This window comes from Phoca vitulina, unplaced genomic scaffold, assembly GCF_004348235.1.
Source record: "Phoca vitulina isolate PV1807 unplaced genomic scaffold, GSC_HSeal_1.0 scaffold35, whole genome shotgun sequence".
Lineage (NCBI taxonomy): Eukaryota > Metazoa > Chordata > Mammalia > Carnivora > Phocidae > Phoca > Phoca vitulina.
The window spans coordinates 19,918,443-19,938,117 of record NW_022589738.1 but is presented as its reverse complement, the minus strand read 5'-3'; the positions used below and the strand labels follow the sequence as shown (position 1 = coordinate 19,938,117).

The 19,675-nt window shown below is 44.7% G+C and overlaps 1 protein-coding gene and 2 pseudogenes across 1 annotated transcript; all 3 read right to left on the bottom strand.

Annotated features, from left to right (window-relative positions):
- Window positions 1-823: 823 nt before the first annotated feature.
- LOC116646038 (protein SSXA1-like) lies at window positions 824-7,266 on the bottom strand. Its single transcript, XM_032426504.1, has 7 exons — window positions 7,198-7,266; window positions 6,634-6,748; window positions 6,179-6,277; window positions 3,641-3,690; window positions 1,873-1,987; window positions 1,174-1,194; window positions 824-924 (listed from the first exon to the last, which is right to left on the bottom strand). The coding sequence occupies exons 1-7, from the start codon at window positions 7,264-7,266 to the stop codon at window positions 824-826; spliced, it is 570 nt and encodes a 189-aa protein (XP_032282395.1).
- Window positions 7,267-9,786: 2,520 nt separating this feature from the next.
- On the bottom strand, window positions 9,787-10,971 carry LOC116646037 (annotated as a pseudogene).
- A 5,851-nt stretch (window positions 10,972-16,822) lies between these two features.
- On the bottom strand, window positions 16,823-17,774 carry LOC116645967 (annotated as a pseudogene).
- Window positions 17,775-19,675: the final 1,901 nt, after the last annotated feature.

The window sequence follows — 19,675 nt, the reverse complement described above, 5'->3', positions numbered from 1 at the left end:
AAAAGCAGAGAAAAACACGTGGAATCAAACACCCAGAACTGCCCTCCAGCAATCACATCAGGGGAGGAGGGTCGTGCCGTTCTGGGCAGAGAATACCCAACAATACTTATTTTCTAAGGTTAAGTGCATGGATAAACAGAAAGAAATATGCATTAAGTATACGTCTTGCTCATTAACAAAACTCTAATATCTAACAGAATATTTGTCACAGAGTTAAGAAAAACTTTTCACTACTGTGAACTCGCTCTTTTACTCGCTATACACCTGATGGCTAGGAGTTCACAGCCATGCCCATGTTCGTGAAAGGCCACTTCGTGAAAGGCTTCTTATCATGGGCACTTGTCACATCCCTGAGGTTGAGGCAAGGAAAGAGAAGGAACGTGAGTGGCAGTGAGCTCCGATTGCCGGATAAATCAACACCAAATTCTTCCTCCGGGCTTGCAGGACCCCGAGCACTCGGATTCTGCCCTACCTCATGATCTACGAGCACCTCCCACTGCTCCTCAAACAGAACCTTATGCTCAGGCCACAGTGACTCCCTTACCTGCCCTATGAGTTTCTAGGCTAGAGGAAGATGTGGCCTATACATCATGGGATTGGGGAGCCCACAGCATTCTAGGTAGGGAGAATCCCCGGCTGTATAGAGCAGGGAGCACAAAGAGCGTGGGAAACCTCATCATTTAGCCTCAGTGCTGCACCTCAAGGGACTAGGAGAAAGGAATGATTTGGGGAGCAAGCTACAAGATGGGACACCAGTACCATAACAGAAAAGCACATTTTGCAGAGGGATGTGGGTGTGGACCGCGAAGGGTCACTTACGGAGTTAGTCATCTTCCTCCGGATCACTGATCTCTTCATACACTACTAGGTTCTTTCTTTCCCGCAGTCTGTAGGCCCAAATACTATTCATCCCTCTCCTGGGTCCTATGGTGGAGAAGAGTTGGTAAATGGGGGATGGATGGGCTGGGGAGGGTTAGTCTCCGTTTTGTCAGATAAGGAGATGCCTCTTCCCTCCCGAGTGCCCACAGGCATTCGACATAGTCTGTTTTTCACATCTTCTGGCTCAGAGAGGCTGAGATGTAGACCTGCACCAATACACACCAAATGCCAGTTAGAATTTTAGCTTCTGGCTCCTCCCATTGTCAGGTTTAGATTCCCAACCTCTTTACTCACCAGAACATTCATTCAGACCTTCTTTCATTCAGCATATGTTTGTTAAGGGTATACTGTATGTCAGGCATTGAGCTGAGGGCTGGGGATACAACTGTGAGTAAGATACGTTCCCAGGTTATCACAGATGGAATTACTTGACCACCTTTCATGTTGTACAGGCTTTCTAGATTTAACGCCTTTGAACAATTTGTGAACCAAGATTATTTCCATTTTATGGACTAGGAACCTGGAGTTCAGAGAATTCAGAAGACTTGCCCAGAATCACCTGGCTTTTATATCAATGACAATTCAAGTCTTTGACTCTGGAAGTCATGTTCTAACATCTCAGCTGGAGCTGGGCGAGCTCCTCAGTCAGGTCTGGCCCCAAGCCTGTCCAGGATCCATCCCCCATACCTAGACCACATACTTGAACATAGCCAGGAAAGACAGAATAATTGTTCCCACATAGCTACCTCTTACCTGGTATCTTCTTTTATTTTTTTTTAAGATTTTTAATTTATTTCTTAGACAGAGAGACAGCGAGAGAGGGAACACAAGCAGGGGGAGTGGGAGAGGGAGAACCAGACTCCCCACTGAGCAAGGAGCCGGTTGCAGAACTCAATCCCAGGACCCTGGGATCATGACCTAAGCCGAAGGCTGACGCTTAACCGACTGAACCACCCAGGCGCCCCTTACCTGGTATGTTCTCGTTCTGTTGACCAGAGGCACTTGCTTTTCCCGGGGGGCACAGCTCTTTCTGAGCCCGCTCAGGGCCACGTGTTACTGGTATTGGTTCTGAATCACTTTCTTCCTTTATTGGTTTCTTGAGCGTCACCTTTTTAATGTGAAGGTCACATATAAACAGTATCAATGGCATTTCTCTAGTGCTTTAGAGCTTACAAAGTGTCTTCACATGCACACCTTGGTTAATGGCCTCAACAACTCTGGGAGATCATTATATCCCCTGTACCTAAATTATGAAGAAGGTTAGAACAAAAAGGAATGGCTTAAATGAAGGGTGTTTCCAGGACTAGAACGTTTGTCTTCACCCATTCTTGCAAACAGCAAAATGCTCCACGTAAGTGGAATGTGGTATACAGAAAATTTGGGGAAGAGTAGCATTCTAAGAATCCATGTGGTCCCTGGAAGAAAGGAGGGGCTTCTATAAAGTATAAGGGATCGCATATAAGCTAGTACAGAGCTACTGGGAGAATAAATGTAAAAATTCACAGGGGGACAGAACACTCCTGGAAAATGGTATAGGGGAGATGAGCACAGGGGAGAGGAAAGGAATGGTTCACAGCAATTAATATAGACAGCAAAGAAAGCAGTGCCAGATGTCACATTCTGTCCTACCTTGGCAAGAACGGTTAATGGGGAGTTAGGCAAGATGGTTCCCCGTACCAATTTTGCTTGCGTCATGGTGCGTCACTGACCAACAATCTTAAGCTACTTTTCCTTCAGCTCCCTCATTTAGGAAACAGTGAACAAGAAATGTAAAAGAAGCTAAGGGAAAGTACTTTCTGAGCTTGCAAACACTTTTCAATGTGGTAATAATGAAAATGAATACTTTCTCTTATGATCCTTCTTTGAATTGTCTCAAAGGTCCCCACACTGGCAATCCAACTCCCCGGGGCCTGACCCTCTAAAGTAGAGTTTAATCTACAACTGCGGAATCACTTACTCAAGGAACAATTTGGGGCACCTCAGAGGGTCCCCCTGGGCCGGGATGGAGGCTTCAGAGATGCCTCAGGTGCAGACAAGGCCCCAAAGGAGCTCATAGCAGGGAAGGGCAGACAGCCCACCATTCTCAAGCGGGGAGAGACCGGCCCTGCCACAGAGCAGAGGGGAGCTGGTACTTTCTGTTTCGAGAGCGGGTGTCTAATTGGAAGCATCAGCAGCTTCTGTGGGGTAAAGCCCTTGCGGCGGCGGGGGGGGGGGGGGGGGGGGGAGCCTTTGAACTTCATAAACACATGAAAAGTTTCATGAGCTGGGAAATCATTTGGGGCTTTTCTTAAATTGTCCTGTGATTCATTAACAGTGTTTAGCAAGAACAATAAATCCTTTAAAAAAAGAAATGTTTCAAATGTACAGATTACTATCACTGCCTCTGTGATCTCAGGCAAATGACTTAGAATTTCGGCACCACAATATCTTCATCTTTATGATTAGTTATTATTATTATTAATATCCTCATTATCTGGGAATAATGATAGGAAAATGTCATAGAGGTTTTCTGAAGGATTAAAGAAATTAATCCTGTGAATTGCTTAAAATATCTGACATCACTATGAAAATGAAAGTAGTATCAACTATCACAATTGTTCATTATTAAGCCATTGAGGCTACATCAGGAATTGTGATAAAGAGATCCGGAAAGGGAGGCAGTGAGGGCTAGGCTATATTCAATATTCTCCCACTCTTACCGATATTCACATCCGTGGAGGGAGAAAGAGTCTCTGGTTCTTTAGATTTGGGAGATACTCACCTTCACTTGCTTTCGATCTTGCACATTGGAAGGCCCCTGACGAGGTTCATCTGAAAGAAAGTGATAAACGGGAATTTTTCTTTGTTAGCAAATAGTCCCAAACTCCAGAGACTCCTGCAGTATCTGCAGGAAAGGGTTATGAGTCCACTTATTGTCAAGGAGTTATTTTGAGACTGGTTTTTGAATTATCTTTGTCATGGTTTATACATTTATTTGTAGCACCAATTCGTAATTTTCCTTCTGATGATTTATAAAATGTGAACCAAACCCCATCACTGCCTCATCCTACTCTACTACATATTTCTTACCTTTCCCCCCAAAGAATTACACTGATTGAATTAATTAAATTAAATTGATTGCATTCACTTAAAGGGGTGTGGCAACTAAAATCACTGTCCACTTAAACCAGGTAAACTTTATAGTATATGCCAATTATACTTCAACAAAGCTGTTAGGTGTATGAGGAATCATGGGTGATTTGGCCCATGGGTTCTGGAATATTTCCAGTATAAAGATACTCCTTTAGGGACAGCTGGGTGGCTCAGTAGGTCAAGCGTCTGCCTTCGGCTCAGGTCATGGTCCCAGGGTCCGGGGATCGAGCCCTGCATCGCATCGGGCTCCCTGCTCAGCGGGGAGTCTGTTTCTCCCCCTGCCGCTCCCCCTGCTTTGCGGGCGCTCTCTCTCTCTCGCTCTCTGTCTGACAAATAAATAAGTAAAATCTTTTTAAAAAAGGTACTCCTTTAGTGTCAAAAGCTTTGTAGATTCTCAAGAACTGGATTTTCAGCCCTCGCAGCAATTTTGGGAGCTTGCAGAATCTGGCCTGTTTTCCTGGAGAGTCATAGGTCTATTGGGGACAGTTTGGCAATTCTGTCTCTGCTTACCGCTGTGCTGTCAGAGTAGAAAAGCAAGGGAATACACTTCATCCCCTTTATGGTGAGTACACAAACTGATCAAATACACAAAGATTTCTAGAATCTGCTACCCTTTTCACCATATGTTACCTCTGCTCACTGATAAGGAGAAAAGCTAATGTGCAGAGGATCACTTTCTCAAACCCTCTCTCAAGCTCAACACATAGAATCAGGTTTGCTGAGGAGCAAGGAGACTATTTAGTTTAGGTAAGACATAGGGAAATAGCTGTGTGTCATTTCATAATGCACTCATCGCTCTCTCTTAAGATATTTATCCAACACCTATGCCTTATTATGAAATTGGAAGTTTTTTTGTGGATTTACACTTTTTTGAATTTAAATTTTACTTTTTTTTAAAGATTTTATTTATTTATTTAAGAGAGAGAGAGAGCACCAGCAAGCTCAAGTGGGGGGAGGGAGAGGGACAAGCAGACTCTGAGCTGAGCATGGAGCCCAATGTGGGGCTCGATCCTACGAGCCCGAGACCATGACCCGAGCTGAAATCAAGAGCCAGACACCCAACTGACTCAGCCACCCAGGCACCCCTACACTTTTTAATATTATTTATTTATTTATTTATTTGAGAGAGCGAGCGAGAGCACAGGCAAGGGGAGCAGCAGAGGGAGAGGGAGAAGCAGACTCCCCCCGAGCAGGGAGCCCGACACGGGGCTCGATCCCAGGACCCCGGGACTAAGACCCAAGCCAAAGGCAGATGCTCAACTGACTGAGCCACCCAGGCGCCCCATCCCTACATTTTTTTAAAAAAGTAATCTCTATGCCCAACGTGGGGCTTGAACTCACGACCCCGAGATCAAGCGTCCCGTGCTCTATTGACAGTCAGCCAGGCGCTCCACATGGATTTACACTTCAATTAAATTTTTCTTAATTGTCCTGTGATTCATTAACAGTGTTTAGCAAGAACTATAACTCCTTTTAAAAAAGAAATGTTTCAAACGTACAGAAAATTATGGAGAATAATTTTGGAAACACATGCACATCTACCATTGAGTCTACTCAGAACTTCCCATTATCCCACAACCGCTTCAGATTGTTCTGAGATCTTTATTCAAAATATAACAAAACACTATAAACAAGTCACAGCTCAAGCCATCTGTGCAGTCCTCACTGATCCCTGACCTCCCTCCCTCTGCACTCCGGAATTTTTTTTAAGATTTTATTTTATTTGTTTGACAGAGAGAGACACAGCAAAAGAAGGAACACAAGCAGGGGGAGTGGGAGAGGGAGAAGCAGGCTTCCCGCCGAGCAGGGAGCCCGATGCGGGGCCCGACCCCAGGACCCCGGGATCATGACCTGAGCCGAAGGCAGAGCTTAACCGACTGAGCCACCCAGGCGCCCCTGCACTCCTGAATTTGATGGGTTTTATTCTCATTCAGGTTTTATACATTTACCATTTACTTCTTATCCATAAAAATATATCCTCTTGTTTTGCATGTTTTAGGATTTTATATGAATGGCCTCTGGCTCTACTTAACCTTCTACATCCAACTTTTCTCACTCAGCCAAGATGCTTTTGAGGGAACAAACTCCCGAGAATCCTTCCCAAGCACTTGGACCCCAAAGCAGTTGGGCTTCAGGAGACTCTCTCCAGGCCCTTCCTTCCACTCACCCTGATTCTTGGGGTCCTGATCTTCATCAGCATCATGCCCACTGGATTTCATGGCCCTTTTTTTAGGACACATGAAGGCTGGGAGGGTGGCCCTGAGACCTAGAAACAAGCAAAATATTTGTTCCTTCAGAGACAGCTTGAGAGGACAGATGCAGGGTAGAATCCTGGGAGGCAGTGGGGACAGGCAAGCTCATCAGCTGGGGGACTCCAAACAAGGGTGACCAGAAGAGAAACGGGCAGGATCTAGGTCTGAGCCTCTTTGTGGCCACTCCAGGTCTTCAGCCCTGCACAGAATATAAAAGAGCAGAGTGCCTCAAAGCTGCCTTGGGACTTCTCCCTGCACAAAAGGAAGATGCAGGGCACTTACTGCAGCCTAGGAAGAAGCCATGGCATGTAAGGGACTGAGGGATGGTCATGTGTTCCCAGGTTTGTCTGCACCCAGAACTTTCTGTTACCTAGACCAGTCATGGTGTCATAGTTTCTCTTCATGTACACATAGGTGATTTTATCTGAGTATCCAAGCTTTGCCCACTCTTCCTTAGAGAAGTATTTGGAAATATCCTTGAAGGCCTAGGAAAAAAAAAAAAAAGAGCAGCAACTCAGCTAAACATGCCTGATCTGCGGCGGGGGTCTCTTCCTCTGCCACAGGACCTCCATGTTGGATCTGTGAACTGGGGAGAATAATCCCTTTCCTGGTTAATGTCAAGGCTAACTGAGAGAACATGGGTAACATTCCCTACCCTTTCCCCAGGCATGCAGTAGATGCTGGATGCTGCTGGCATGCTCTTTCACCTTCCAGAATGGATTGAGAGTCACCAAATGCAGTGCAAGGTCATAAGACCGGTTGTTTCCAGAGATGCTAGGTGAGGACAGAGTGAAGGTGGGAAACTCCAGAGGCTCTGGATCTCCCCCTGACACTCTCCTTCTTTTCCCCAGTGCCTCTGACCTCGCCTCTTCAAGATCTAGTCCCTCTACAGTATCCCCTGAGCCATTCCCCTACCCCCTCCAGATCACCTCACCTTGCATTTCTTCTCTGATTTATGGGTATCCTCCTTGGAGTTCTTTGCAAAGGAGCTGTCTTTATTCATGGCGCTGGGAATAGTTCGATCTCGAAAGGACGCAGCCTAATCTCTCCAACCACAAGGACAAAGGTCCTGAAAAAGGGAGACAGCACGGAGGGTAGGTCACATTCAGTCAATCACCTGGAATCAAGGTTCTACTTTTCCCCATCCTGGGCTTATCTGTCCCTGAGAAAGGACAAGGGTGGGGGGAGTCAAACAAACAGGGGGCAAGACGCCTGAGTGGCTCAGTCGGTTAAGAGTCGGCCTTCGGCTCGGGTCATGATCCCAGGGTCCTGGGACAGAGCCCTGCATTGGGCTCCCTGCTGAGCAGGAAGCCTGCTTCTCCCTCTACCTGCTGCTCCCCTTGCTTGCACTCTTTCACTCTCTCTCTTTGACAAATAAATAAAATCTTTAAAAAACCAAAACCAAAACCAAGGATGCCTGGGTGGCTCAGCTGGCTAAGCGTCTGCCTTTGGCTCAGGTCATGATCCTGGTGTCCTTGGATCAAGCCCCGCATCAGGCTCCTTGTTCAGTGGGGAGCCTGCTTCTCCCTCTCCCTCTGCCCCCCCACTCATGCGCTCGCTCGCTTTCTCTCTCTGTCTCTGACAAATAAATAAATAAAATCTAGTAAAAAAATTAAAACAAAAACAAAAACAAAAACAAACAGGGGGCCGGAGATCTATGAAAGAAAGTGTTGATTAGGGATGACAGGTTTTCTGTAAGCATGATCAAAGCAACCTTAAGACTTTGAGAGGGAGTTGGCTACTATTGTTAGTAGTTTGCTTGAAGTTTGGCTTATCCTGAAGGAAAGATATAAAGACGCTTGTTGAGGAAGCAGTGAAGTGAACATGTAGTTTTATGGAGGGGGAGGGGGTGTGTTTTGAGGCAGAAGAATGGGGAGGTAAGTCCCATAGATTATATGGTGTCTCTGACAGATGGGTTTGGGTTTTCAGGCGGAGGGATATGGGGTTTTGCTCTGTTGAAAAGAGCAAATGAGGATCTCTAATATAGAGTGGATTTAGAGCCCATTACTAGGTTATTTGAAAATTATTAGTGTGAAGGGTGCCTGGGTGGCTCAGGTGGTTAAGAGTCTGCGTTTGGCTCAGGTCATGATCCCACGGTCCTGGGATCGAGCCCCACATTGGGCTCCCTGCTCAGTGGGGAGCCTGCTTCTCCCTCTCCTGCTGCCCCTCCCCCTGCTTGGACATGCTCTCTCTCTCTCTTTCTGGAAAATAAAATCTTTATAAAAAACACAAAATTATTAGTATGAAGAGAACTGGAATCTCCAAGACTACAGGATCAGCCTTCACTTAGGCTGAGAATGTGGAGAGTTTTTTTTTTTTTTTAAAGATTTTATTTATTTTTGCGAAAGAGAGGGGAAATGAGCACGGGGGGGGGGGGGGGGAGGGGCAGAGGGAGAAGCAGACTCCTCACTGAGCAGGGAGCCCGATGCGGGACTCGATCCCAGGACCCTGGGATCACCACCGGAGCTGAAGGCAGACTCAACCCACTGAGCCACCCAGGCGCCCCAGAATTTGGAAACTTTTAATGGAGCAGCCGAAGGCGTTCTCCACTGGTGGCATTAGAAATCTCTTAGGGAGAGGAAATTTAGTGGTCTCTGAGGCCAAGAAAGTTTCTGCTTTATCCTGGAGGAGGCAATAAAGGAGTCACTCAGGCAGTGGCTTTTATCTCCGGTTAAAGAAATCTAGGGGCAACTAGCTGATTTGGGGGTTTCTCGGGCTGAGGGTATTCTTCTTCCCTCAGGAAGAGCAATTAGAAAGTCTCATAGACCAAAAATAGTTTTAGTTTTATCTTTGCCCGACCGGGATTGCCCCGAAAGGCTTCAAGTCATTTCTCAGTCCTAAGATCTTGAGGCTGTTATGAGATACAGCAAGAACTAAACTACTAGAGTGATCTACAGAGATTCCTCACCTGTCCAAGACGGTCCAAAGAGAGCGCTTACCTCAGAGCTGAAGCGTTGGCGGCGAAAAGCCGCTCCACGAGATGAAATCCCACAATTCCACTGTCCAAGGGTAATAAACCAATCAGAACAGTTAATGAATTTGAACTGGCCAATCAGGGGTTAGGAGAGTAGGCGGGGCAAGTGAGTCAGGAACGGGGTCTCAAAGTCTAGCTCCAGGGACAGGACCGCCTTTTCAAAGTGGGTTGATTCTCCAGCTTGAAGCAGGATTGCGCTCTGCCAGAATTGGCTACTGCAGATTCCGTAGGCCCATTCCTGCGCATGCTCAGATGTTCCCTTTCCTTTCGGTGTACGTCTCGCTAATCTCTGCTCTGCTTTTGTTGTTTCATTTTAATAAATGGTAAATATGAGGCCACCACCTCAAATCCTTGCTATCAGTCTCCAACTTCCTCAGATATGGGGCTCTTTTCTAGGACCTCTCTAGCGACTTAAGAAATTTTAAACTTTTTTTAGATTGAATTACTTTTGTTAATATACACATCAAATTACTGAAACAGTGACTTCATATAGTTGTTCCATTAAACATAGCACTTGCAGGTATGAAGGTACAGAGATGTCTCCAGTCTTCATATGTTTACTTGAAAAGATTCTTCAACAGCAGTCTGATATTGGGTTTCCCACTCTAGATGAAGATTAACAAATTATCCATAATCAATCTGATGTCTTTCATTAGATGACTAACAAAATTTCTAGTAATTTGGCTAGGAGCTCCCCAGTGAAGAGACACAGAAATAGGACACATCACAGGAACTATCTGGCCATTGTTACAGTGATTCCATAAATGCTGTCAGGTAAAATTTGATCCTTGACAAAAGGGACACTTAAAGGTGGGATGTCCAGAAAAACTTGTGTTTTCTTGACAAGTGTCTGTTTCTCAGAGGTGAGTGTTTCACTCCTATTACTGTTCCCTGCTGAATCTTGAGAGATCTGAAAGTTTGGGAGAGTAAACACGATATTCATACTGATACTTCTTATTTTTAAAAAGATTTTTTTTTTTAAAGATTTTATTGAGAGAGAGAACAAGCGTATGGGAGAGGCAGAGCGAGACGGAGAAGCAGGATCCCCGCTGAGCGGGGAGCCCGATGCGGGGCTCGATCCCAGGACCCCTGGATCATGACCTGAGCCGAAGGCAGACACTTAACGACTGAGCCACCCAGGTGCCCCTATTTTTAAAAAGATTTTATTCATTCATTTGACAAGGACAGAGAGAGAGAGAGAGAGCTCACAAGCAAGAGAAACAACAGGCAGTGGGAGAGGGAGAAGCAGACTCCCTGCTGAGCAGGGAGCCCAATGCGGGGCTCGATCCCAGGACCCTGAGATCATGACCTGAGCTGAAGGCAGACTCTTAAGTGACTGAGCCACCCAGGAGTCCCTTTTTTAAAATTAAAAAAAGTTTTTAAAAGATTTTATTCATTCATTTGACAGAGAGAGAGAGAGCAAGCACAAGCAAGGGGAGCGCACAAGCAAGGGGAGTGGCAGGCAGAGGGAGAGGGTGAAGCAGGCTCCCTGCTGAACAGGGACATCTTGATACTTAACAAGATTTGTAATGATGTCTCAAGTAATAGAATTTGTTTTGCACAGCATCTGCAGCTACCAGAAAACTTCCTCATGGTAGTTTCAAGGTCTAAGGCTTGTTCAGGGCAGTCTCTCTCTCTTCTAGTCACATTTCCATAACAGAGGCGATAGCATGTTCTGCTTTCTCTTGTTGCAGTCAGAAAACATTTTCTACAGAAGATGTGCTGATAGGCCATGGCATAAAACAACAGAAATTTATTTTATCACAGTTCTGGAGGCTAGAAGTCTAAAATAATTTTCTCTGGGCTGAAATCAGGGTGTCAGCAGAGCTGAACTGTTTTCAGAGGCTCTAGGAGAGAATCTGCTCTTTGCTCTTCTGGCTTCTGGTGGCTGCCAGCATTCTTTGGCCGTGGCTGCATCATTCTAATCTCTGCCTCCATGGTCACACCCCCCCCTTCTCTTCTGTTGGTGTCAAATTTCCCTCTGCCTCCCTCTGATAAGGACACTTGTGATACATTTAGGACCCACCCAAATAATCCAGGATAATCTCCTTATCTCAAGATCTTTAACTTAATCACATCGGCAAAGTCTTTTTTGTTATTATTGTAAGGTAACACACATAAATTCCAGGAAATAGAATATCTTTGGGGGGGATTATTCACTCTCCTGTAATCTGCCCTCTGGTCCCCAAAGATTCATGTCCATGTACTACATGTACTACATCACCAAATCCCCCAATTTCTCAATACATTGCAGTATGAACTCAAGTCCAAAATCTCATTTAATATTATCAGCTCAAAAATACCAAATCTCATCACCTGAAATAGCTATGGATTAAACTCTGGGTATGATCCATCCTGGGTCAAAATTCCTCTTTGGATGTGGACACTAGAAATCAAGTTATTACTCTTAGAGGGAAAGATGGCAGAGTAGAAATATCCTGAGCTCATCTCCTCCTTCCAGAGACACATCAAGGCTATAACTACATCTGGAGCAACTCTTTCTGAGAATGACTTAGAGACTAGCAGAAAACTCTTCCACAGCCAAAGATATGAAGAAAAAGTCATATCAAGAAGGGTAGGAAATAGGGCGCCTGGGTGGCTCAGTGGGTTAAGCAGCTGCCTTTGGATTAAGTCATGATCCCCAGGGTCCTGGGATCGAGTCCCAAATCAGGCTCCTTGCTCAGTGGGGAGTCTGCTTCTCCCTCTGCTTGTACTCTCTCTCTGACGAATAAATAAATAAAATATCTCTAAAAAAAAAAAAAGAGGGGTAGGAAAGGCAGAGATGCACCCTGGTTGAGAACCAAAGCCCTGGTGTAACAACTCACAAGTGTAAGGAATATCACAAGCATGGAGGTCCTCTGTGAGGAGCAAGGGGTTCAAACCCCACATTAGGTAACCCCAGCCCTGAGGATCTGCACCAGGAAGATGAGCCTCCATAAAATTTGGCTTTGAAAATCAGTGGGGCTTAACTCTGGGAGAGCTGGTGGGCTGTAGGAAACCAAGGCTCCATTCTCAAAGGGCTCATACAATCTCACTTGCTCTGACCCCCAGCACAGAAGCAGCAGTTTGAAAAGTACCTGGGCCACATGTGAAGATTTATCGACTAATTTTAAGGCATGTCCTGGAGGGGTAGAGATCTGTAGGAAATCTTTCCTGGAACAGAGGTTCTAGCAGGCACCATTTTTCTTGCCTTCCTTCAGCCTAGCTGGGCCAAAGTTGGCAGGTACCTGTTCTGCCACTCTCCATCTACCTTGCTAGCACCACTTGCCCCACCTGACTCCTTTGCAGCCCCACCCTGCACAATGGGCCCATCTCAGTAGATACTCCTCCAAAGCAGCTTCTGCCCCACACCACCCTATGGGCAGCCTCAGTTGGGACCATTGCCCCTCCAAAGTGATTCCTGTGACAGAGAGAGGCAGCTGCATCCACCAGCATGCCTGCAAGAGTCATGGGCAGGCCTCACAGCCAGCAACACCAGGGGATAACTCTACCCACCAACACAGCCACAGCAGCTTCAGCTGGGCCTCTCAGGCAGTCATGCTGGGGGCCAGCACTACCCACGAGCAGTTGCAGCCCAGTCACAATAGGAGGGCACATGCAGCCTACACAGGGGACACCTTTGGAGTGCCTGGTTTTGGTGACCAGAGGGGATTGTGCTTTTGGGCCCTGTAAGATGCCTTCTACTAAGGCTACTACCTTAAAGACCAGGAGATGTAGTGGACCTACCTAATACATAGAAACAAACACAGAGAGTCAGACAAAATGAGGAGACAGAAGAATATGTTCCAAATGAAAGAATAAGTCAAAACCTCAGGAAAAGAACTAAATGAAATGGATATAAGCAGTCTACCTGATAAAGAGTTCAAAGTAATGATCATAAAGATGTTCAGAGAACTTGGGAAAAGAGTTAATGAATTCACTGAGAATGTCAACAAAGAGAAAATATAAAAAAGAACAAATCAGAGCTGAAGAATATAATAACTGAAATGAAAAACACACTAATGGGAAATCAATAAAAGATTGGAGGATGCAGAAGAACAGAACAGTGATCTGGAAGACAGGGTAGTGGAAATCATCCAAACTTAACAGCAAAAAGAAAAAGGAATTTAAAAAATGAGGATAGATTAAGGGACCTCTAGGACAACATCAAGCATATTAACATTCTTTATGTTAATACACATATTATAGGGGTCCCAGAAGGAGAAGAGAGAAAGGGGCAGAAAACATATTTGAAGAAATGATAGCTGAAAACTTCCCCAGCCTGGGGAAGGACAGACATCCAGGTCCAAGAATCACAGAGATCCCCCAAATAAATGAACCCAAAGAGCATAAGACACATAATAATTAAAGTGTCAAAAATTAAAGCTAAAGAGAGAATCTTAAAAGCAGCAAGAGAAAAATAATTAGTTACATACAAGGAAACATCCTTAAGGCTATCAACTGATTTTTCAGCAGAAACTTTGCAGGCCAGAAAAAAGTGGCATGATATATTTAAAGATGACGGACAAAACCCCCACAAAATCCCTACAACCAAAAATACTTCATTCAGCAAGATTATCACTCAGAATTTAAGGAGAGATAAAGAGTTTCCCAGACAAACAAAAGTTAAAGAAGTTTATCACCACTAAATCAGGCTTACAAGAAATGTTAAAGGGACTTCTTTACATGGAAAAGATGCATCATTACTAGATATAAGAAAACTATGAAAGAAAAAATTTCGTTGGTAAAAGCAAGCATATAGTTAAAGTAGTTGATCAATAACCTATAAAGCTAGTATGAAGATTAAAAGTCAAAGGTAGAACAATCAAATATATCTATAATAAGTAGTTAAGGGATACACAAAATAAAAGATGCAAATTATGACATCAAATACATGAAACATTCAAGAGGGGAGGGAGTAAAAATGTAGTGTTTTTAGAATGCGTTTGAACTTAGGCAACCGTCAATTTATTTATTTATTTATTTTTAAAGATTTTATTTATTTATTTGACAAAGATAGAGAGAGAACACAAGTAAGCAGAGCAGCAGGCAGAGGGAGAGGGAGAAGCAGGTTCCCCGCTGAGGAAGGAGCCTGACATGCGGCTCGATCGCAGGACCCTGGGATTATGATCTGAGCCAAAGGCAGCCGCTTAACCGACTGAGCCACCCAGGCGCCCCGCGGCCATCAATTTAAATAAGACTGCTATATACATAGGGTGTTACGTTTGAACCTCATGGTAACCACAAACCAAAAACTTATAATAGATACACACAAGGAAAAATAAAGAGAAATGAATCTAAGCACAACACTAAAGAAAATCATCAAATTACAATGGAAGAGAGCAAGAGAAGGAGAAACGAATATAAATGAACTATAAAAACAACCAGAGGGGCGCCTGGGTGGCTCAGTCGGTTAAGCGGCTGCCTTCGGCTCAGGTCATGATCCCAGGATCCTGGGATCGAGCCCCGCATCAGGCCCCCTGCTCAGCAGAGAGCCTGCTTCTCCCTTTCCCTCTTGCCGCTCTGCCTACTTGTGCTATTTCTCTGTCAAATAAATAAATTAAAAAAAAAATCTTTAAAACAAAAAAACAACCAGAAAACAATGAAGAAAATGGCAATAAGGACTTACCTATCAACAATTACTTTAAATTTAAATGGAATCAATTCTCCAACAAAAGACATATGGTGACTGAAGGGATGAAAAAACAAGACCCATTTATATGCTGCCTACAAGAGACTCACTTCAGACCTAAAGACACATACAGACTGAAAGTGAAGAGATGGAAAAAGATATTCCATGCAAATGAAAATAAGAAAAAAACTGGGGTAGCAATACTTATATCAGACAAAATAGACTTTAAAACAAAGACTGTAACAAGAGATAAAGAAGGGCATAACAAAATGATAAAGAGGAATGTGACAAGAGGGTATAAAAATTATAAATATCTGTGCACAAAATAGGAGCATCTAAATATATAAAGCAAATATTAACAGACATAAAGGGGAGAGATTGACAGTAATACAATAATAGTAGGGGACTTCAACACACCACTTACAGCGATGGTTAGATTATTCAGATAGAAAATCAGTAAGTAAATGGTGTCTTTGAAAGACACATTAGACCAGACAGACAACAGATGTATACAGAACATTCCATCCCAAAAGAACAGAATACATAGTCTCTTCAAGTACACATGGAACATTCTGCAGGATAGATCACATGTTAGGCCACAAAACAAGTCTCAATAAATTGAAGATTATTAAAATCATATCAGGCATCTTTTCTGAATGAAACTAGAAATCAGGGGCGCCTGGGTGGCTCAGTCGGTTAAGCGTCTGCCTTCGGCTCAGGTCATGATCCCAGGGTCCTTGGATCAAGCCTCACATTGGGCTCCCTGCTCAGTGGGAAGCCTGCTTCTCCCTCTCCTCCCTGCTCGTGCTCTCTCCGCTCTCTCTGTCTCTCTCTCAAATAAATAAGTAAAACCTTAAAAAAAAGAAACTAGAAATCAATTACAAGAAAAAAACTGGAAAAAAATACATGGCAGCTAAATAACATGCTACTGAACAACCAATGGGTCAATAAAAACTCAAATTTATTTTCTCATGGTTCTGTAGGCCCCATGTCTGAAATCAGTATCACTGGTCAATATCAAGTTGTCAGAAGGGCTGTTCTCCCTCAAGGCTCTAGGGAGAATCATGCCTTACCTCTTCCAACTTTTGTTGCTGTCATTATTCCTTGGCTTATGGTGGCATTGCTCCAATCTTCAAGGTTAACATCCTCATATCTCTCTGTGTTTCATCTTCACATTGCCTTCTCCTCTGTGTCTATTCAAGTCTTCTTCTGCTTATTTCCTTTTTTTTTTCTCAATCCACAGTCTTTATTTTCTCTAAAAATTGAGGTAAAGGGAACTCTTTTGAAAAGGAAACCATCTGCATGCTTGAAAATGGGTAGGTCCTAACTTATACAATATTACATGTCAATTATATCTCAATAAAGCTGCGAAAAATTTTTAATACAAAAAAGACTGGAAAAAGAAAATGGGAAGGTCCGGCTTCATGCAGTAGCTCCAGTATGCTCAGAGGAAGAAATCAAAGTTGGCCAAGGTTAACCAAAAATTTCCTGAGTATTTCCTGAATGACTAGTATTTCCTGAGTGGCTAGTATTTCAAAGACAAAAGTGATCGGTCAAAAGTTTGAGTCTTAGAGTCCTTGGATATATGTAATGCTGATGCTCCTGTCACCTCAGCTAAGCATGCTGGCTGGCATTTCTGGTATTGGTGAGAAAATTGCCCCTGTTTCCCAGGCCCTTCTGCTTTCCCCATGACCAGCCTGGGATCTGCCCTGTCCTCCTGCCCCAAGAGAGCAGCCAGTTCTTGTAAGTCTTGGAGAAGAATGCTCGGCAGGTGTGAATGTCTTGTACTGTGAGCCAGCTTCACAAGAAAGTTGGGTATGCAAAGGTTTCTAGAAAGGTCTGGAGGATCAGAGCAGGGCAGAATTTTCAACAGTAGCCAGCCTGTTGGACAATCTTTCAGGGTAGGCCTTCTCCTTTGTCCCCCTTCATTATGGCTGGACTGGTCCCAATAAAGCTGTGACTCTTCCATCAGCTCTACTCCCACTGTATTTTTAGAAGCTCACAGCGACATTCCACAGGTACTCAATGGTTTTGCTATTTCAGACCCTTGGGGACACCAAGGTCCTCTTGCAGTCACCAAAATACTTGCCACACAGGGGCTCCAGGCTCTCAGCTAAGGCAGAGTGCAGCCTGGTCTATGCCCCCTACCATGTTGACTTGATGAAGGGGGAGAAGAGCCTCCAGAGCAGGCACAGCAGGAAGGAGTCCCAGACCAGTTGGGAGTGGATGATGCCTGGATGCACTGCATAGGTGGTGACCCCCGTGCCTTGGAGTCTCTTGGCCAGTTCCCAACTAAAAATCCATTGGCCACCTTGCTGTGGCAATGAGCAAAATCCCTGGCTATAGTGCTTCTCACCCTGGAGGCTGTGGAAGTGAATCTTGCCAGCATGGTGGGTCACTGATGACAGGTTTATCACCTGTGAGGGCACAGACTTTTTCAGTGGCACCAGGAGCAAGTGGGTACAAAGGAAGTGGCCAACGTGGTTGACTCCCAGGTGGGTTTCAAAGTCACCAGCTGTCTTGGAATACCGATACACCATCACTCCTGCATTGTTGATCAGAATACGGAGCTGCTTTTTCTCTGCCCGAAAGCCCTTAGCAAAGGCTTAGATGGATTTGGTATTGGATGGGTCCAGTTTCTGAATTGGCATCTGAGAGTTGTTTGTATTGGCCTGGATTTCACTGGCCAGCAGATTATCCCTTCAGCATATCTCAGAAGGCACTGCATCCTTGGGTTCCTCTACTACCAAGCTCTCTGGCCGTCTCCTTGCCGATGCCAATGTTGGCTCTGGTGATTACCACTATCTTCCTGGGGAAACTGCGTGTTTGTTCTCCAAACCCCAGCAGCAAAGAGCTTCCTAATGGATAGAGCTATCACATATAGGAAAGAAGGGAAGGCGATGAGCAGTCCCAAGACAACCAGCATCTTTTAAATATTTTTAGTTGCTGCTTTAGCAAAAGCAGCTTTTCCTCCAACTCTGGCTTGGTCTCCTGTTCTGACTCCAACCCTTGGCTGCTTCTCTCTCCCCCTCCTTCAGCTTCTTTAGCTCCCGGGCTCTCACTAACAGCTTGGCCTGCTCTTTCTTACAAGGATACATGTGGTTGCATTTAGGGACCGCCCAGATAATCCAGGATAATCTCCTTATTTCAACAACTTTAATTTAATCGTATTTGCAGAGAACCATTTTCCAAATAAGGTAACATTTACAGGTTCCAGGGATTATGACCTAATGTCTTTGGGGCCATTATTCAGCCTACTATAAGGAGTAAGTCAGACATTTTGTTCTGAAGTTCTAGGATCACTGGGTTTTGAAAGGGGTGACTGGAGCTTTCTGAGGCCACATGGGCAGAAGTCGGTGCAACCTGGTGGGAGGGATGTGGGCTCTGTGGTCAGATAGACCTGAATTCACTTCCCAGCGGCAACACCTGATGACCTTGGGCAAGTCACTCAACCTTTCTGACTCTCCATTTCTCCCTCTGTGAAATGAGGTAATAACTGCTTCTCTCTCACAGGGCTGTTGTAAGTTGCACTTAACACAAGGCTAGGCACATTGTGAGTGATCAACAAACATTAGCTGTTCGTATTAAATCAGGAGCATGTTGACAATAATAACATGCACTTATTCTGTGTTTACTTTCTTCTGGGTTCACAAGGGATCTTAACATACACTCCCAGGAAGACGTATAGATGGCCTTATTAACCCATGTCACAGATGTAGATTCAAGAGGCCAGGATTTGCCCAGAGTCAGCCTGTCAACAAATAGCAGAGGAAGAGATGAAGATCATGTATGGCTGATCTTTCAACACAACTAGAGTCTCCACCACAGGAGGGGATTGTAAATCCCAGCACATGCAGAGAGCATATGTAAACGATAAACACATCTGCAAGCAGGAAAGTCTGTGGCCAGTTGTAAGGAGGGACTTGCCAACTCTTGGGGCTGCAGACTCTGGTGTGGAAAACCAGGATGGTGGACATGTCTGTGCTCAGTACTTTTCCACAAAGACAACAAGAGACTCTGCACCGGTGGTGGTGACAGACCCCTGTATGAGAGCAAGGCCTGAACAAGGACCCAGGATGCTGTGGACCTTTTGACTCCAGGATGAATGGCTGAAAAGGCCAGCATCATGTGGCTGTGGGAGTTTCCCATGATTTCCCAAGAATACTGTTCGTTGAGCCCAAGATTTTTTCACTCTATAGTATATTTCCACTTCTTTTAAAAAAAAATTCAACTTTAGGGGCACCTGGGTGGCTCAGTCTGTTAAGCATCTGCCTTTGGCTCAGGTCATGATCCCAGGGTTGTGGGATCGAGTCCCACATCAGGCTCCCTGCTCAGTGGGGAGCCTGCTTCTCCCTCTGTCTGCCGCTCCCCCTGCTTGTGCTCTCTCTCTGTCAAATAAATAAATAAAATCTTTTTTAAAAAATTCAACTTTAGGGTGCCTGGGTAGCTCAGATGGTTACGCGTCTGCCTTCGGCTCAAGTCATGATCTCAGGGTCCTGGGATCGAGCTCTGCATCGAGCTCCCTGCTCAGCGGGAAGCCTGCTTCTCCCTCTCCCACTCCCCCTGCTTGTGTTCCCTCTCTCGCTGTGTCTCTCTCTGTCAAGTAAATAAATAAAATCTTAAAAAAAAAAAAGATGGAATCTTGCACAAATTGTAACTTTATCATTTGACAGAGGTCGGGGAACTCAGGATTTGAGAGTTGGTGTTAATTTGCCTCAAGGTAAATCATTGCTGTTGAGTATGAGATCAGAAAAACATATCTGCCAGTTTCGTGATTCAACCACTTAGACTTTCTTGCATGTATTTCTGGTATGATTGGCCATGCAG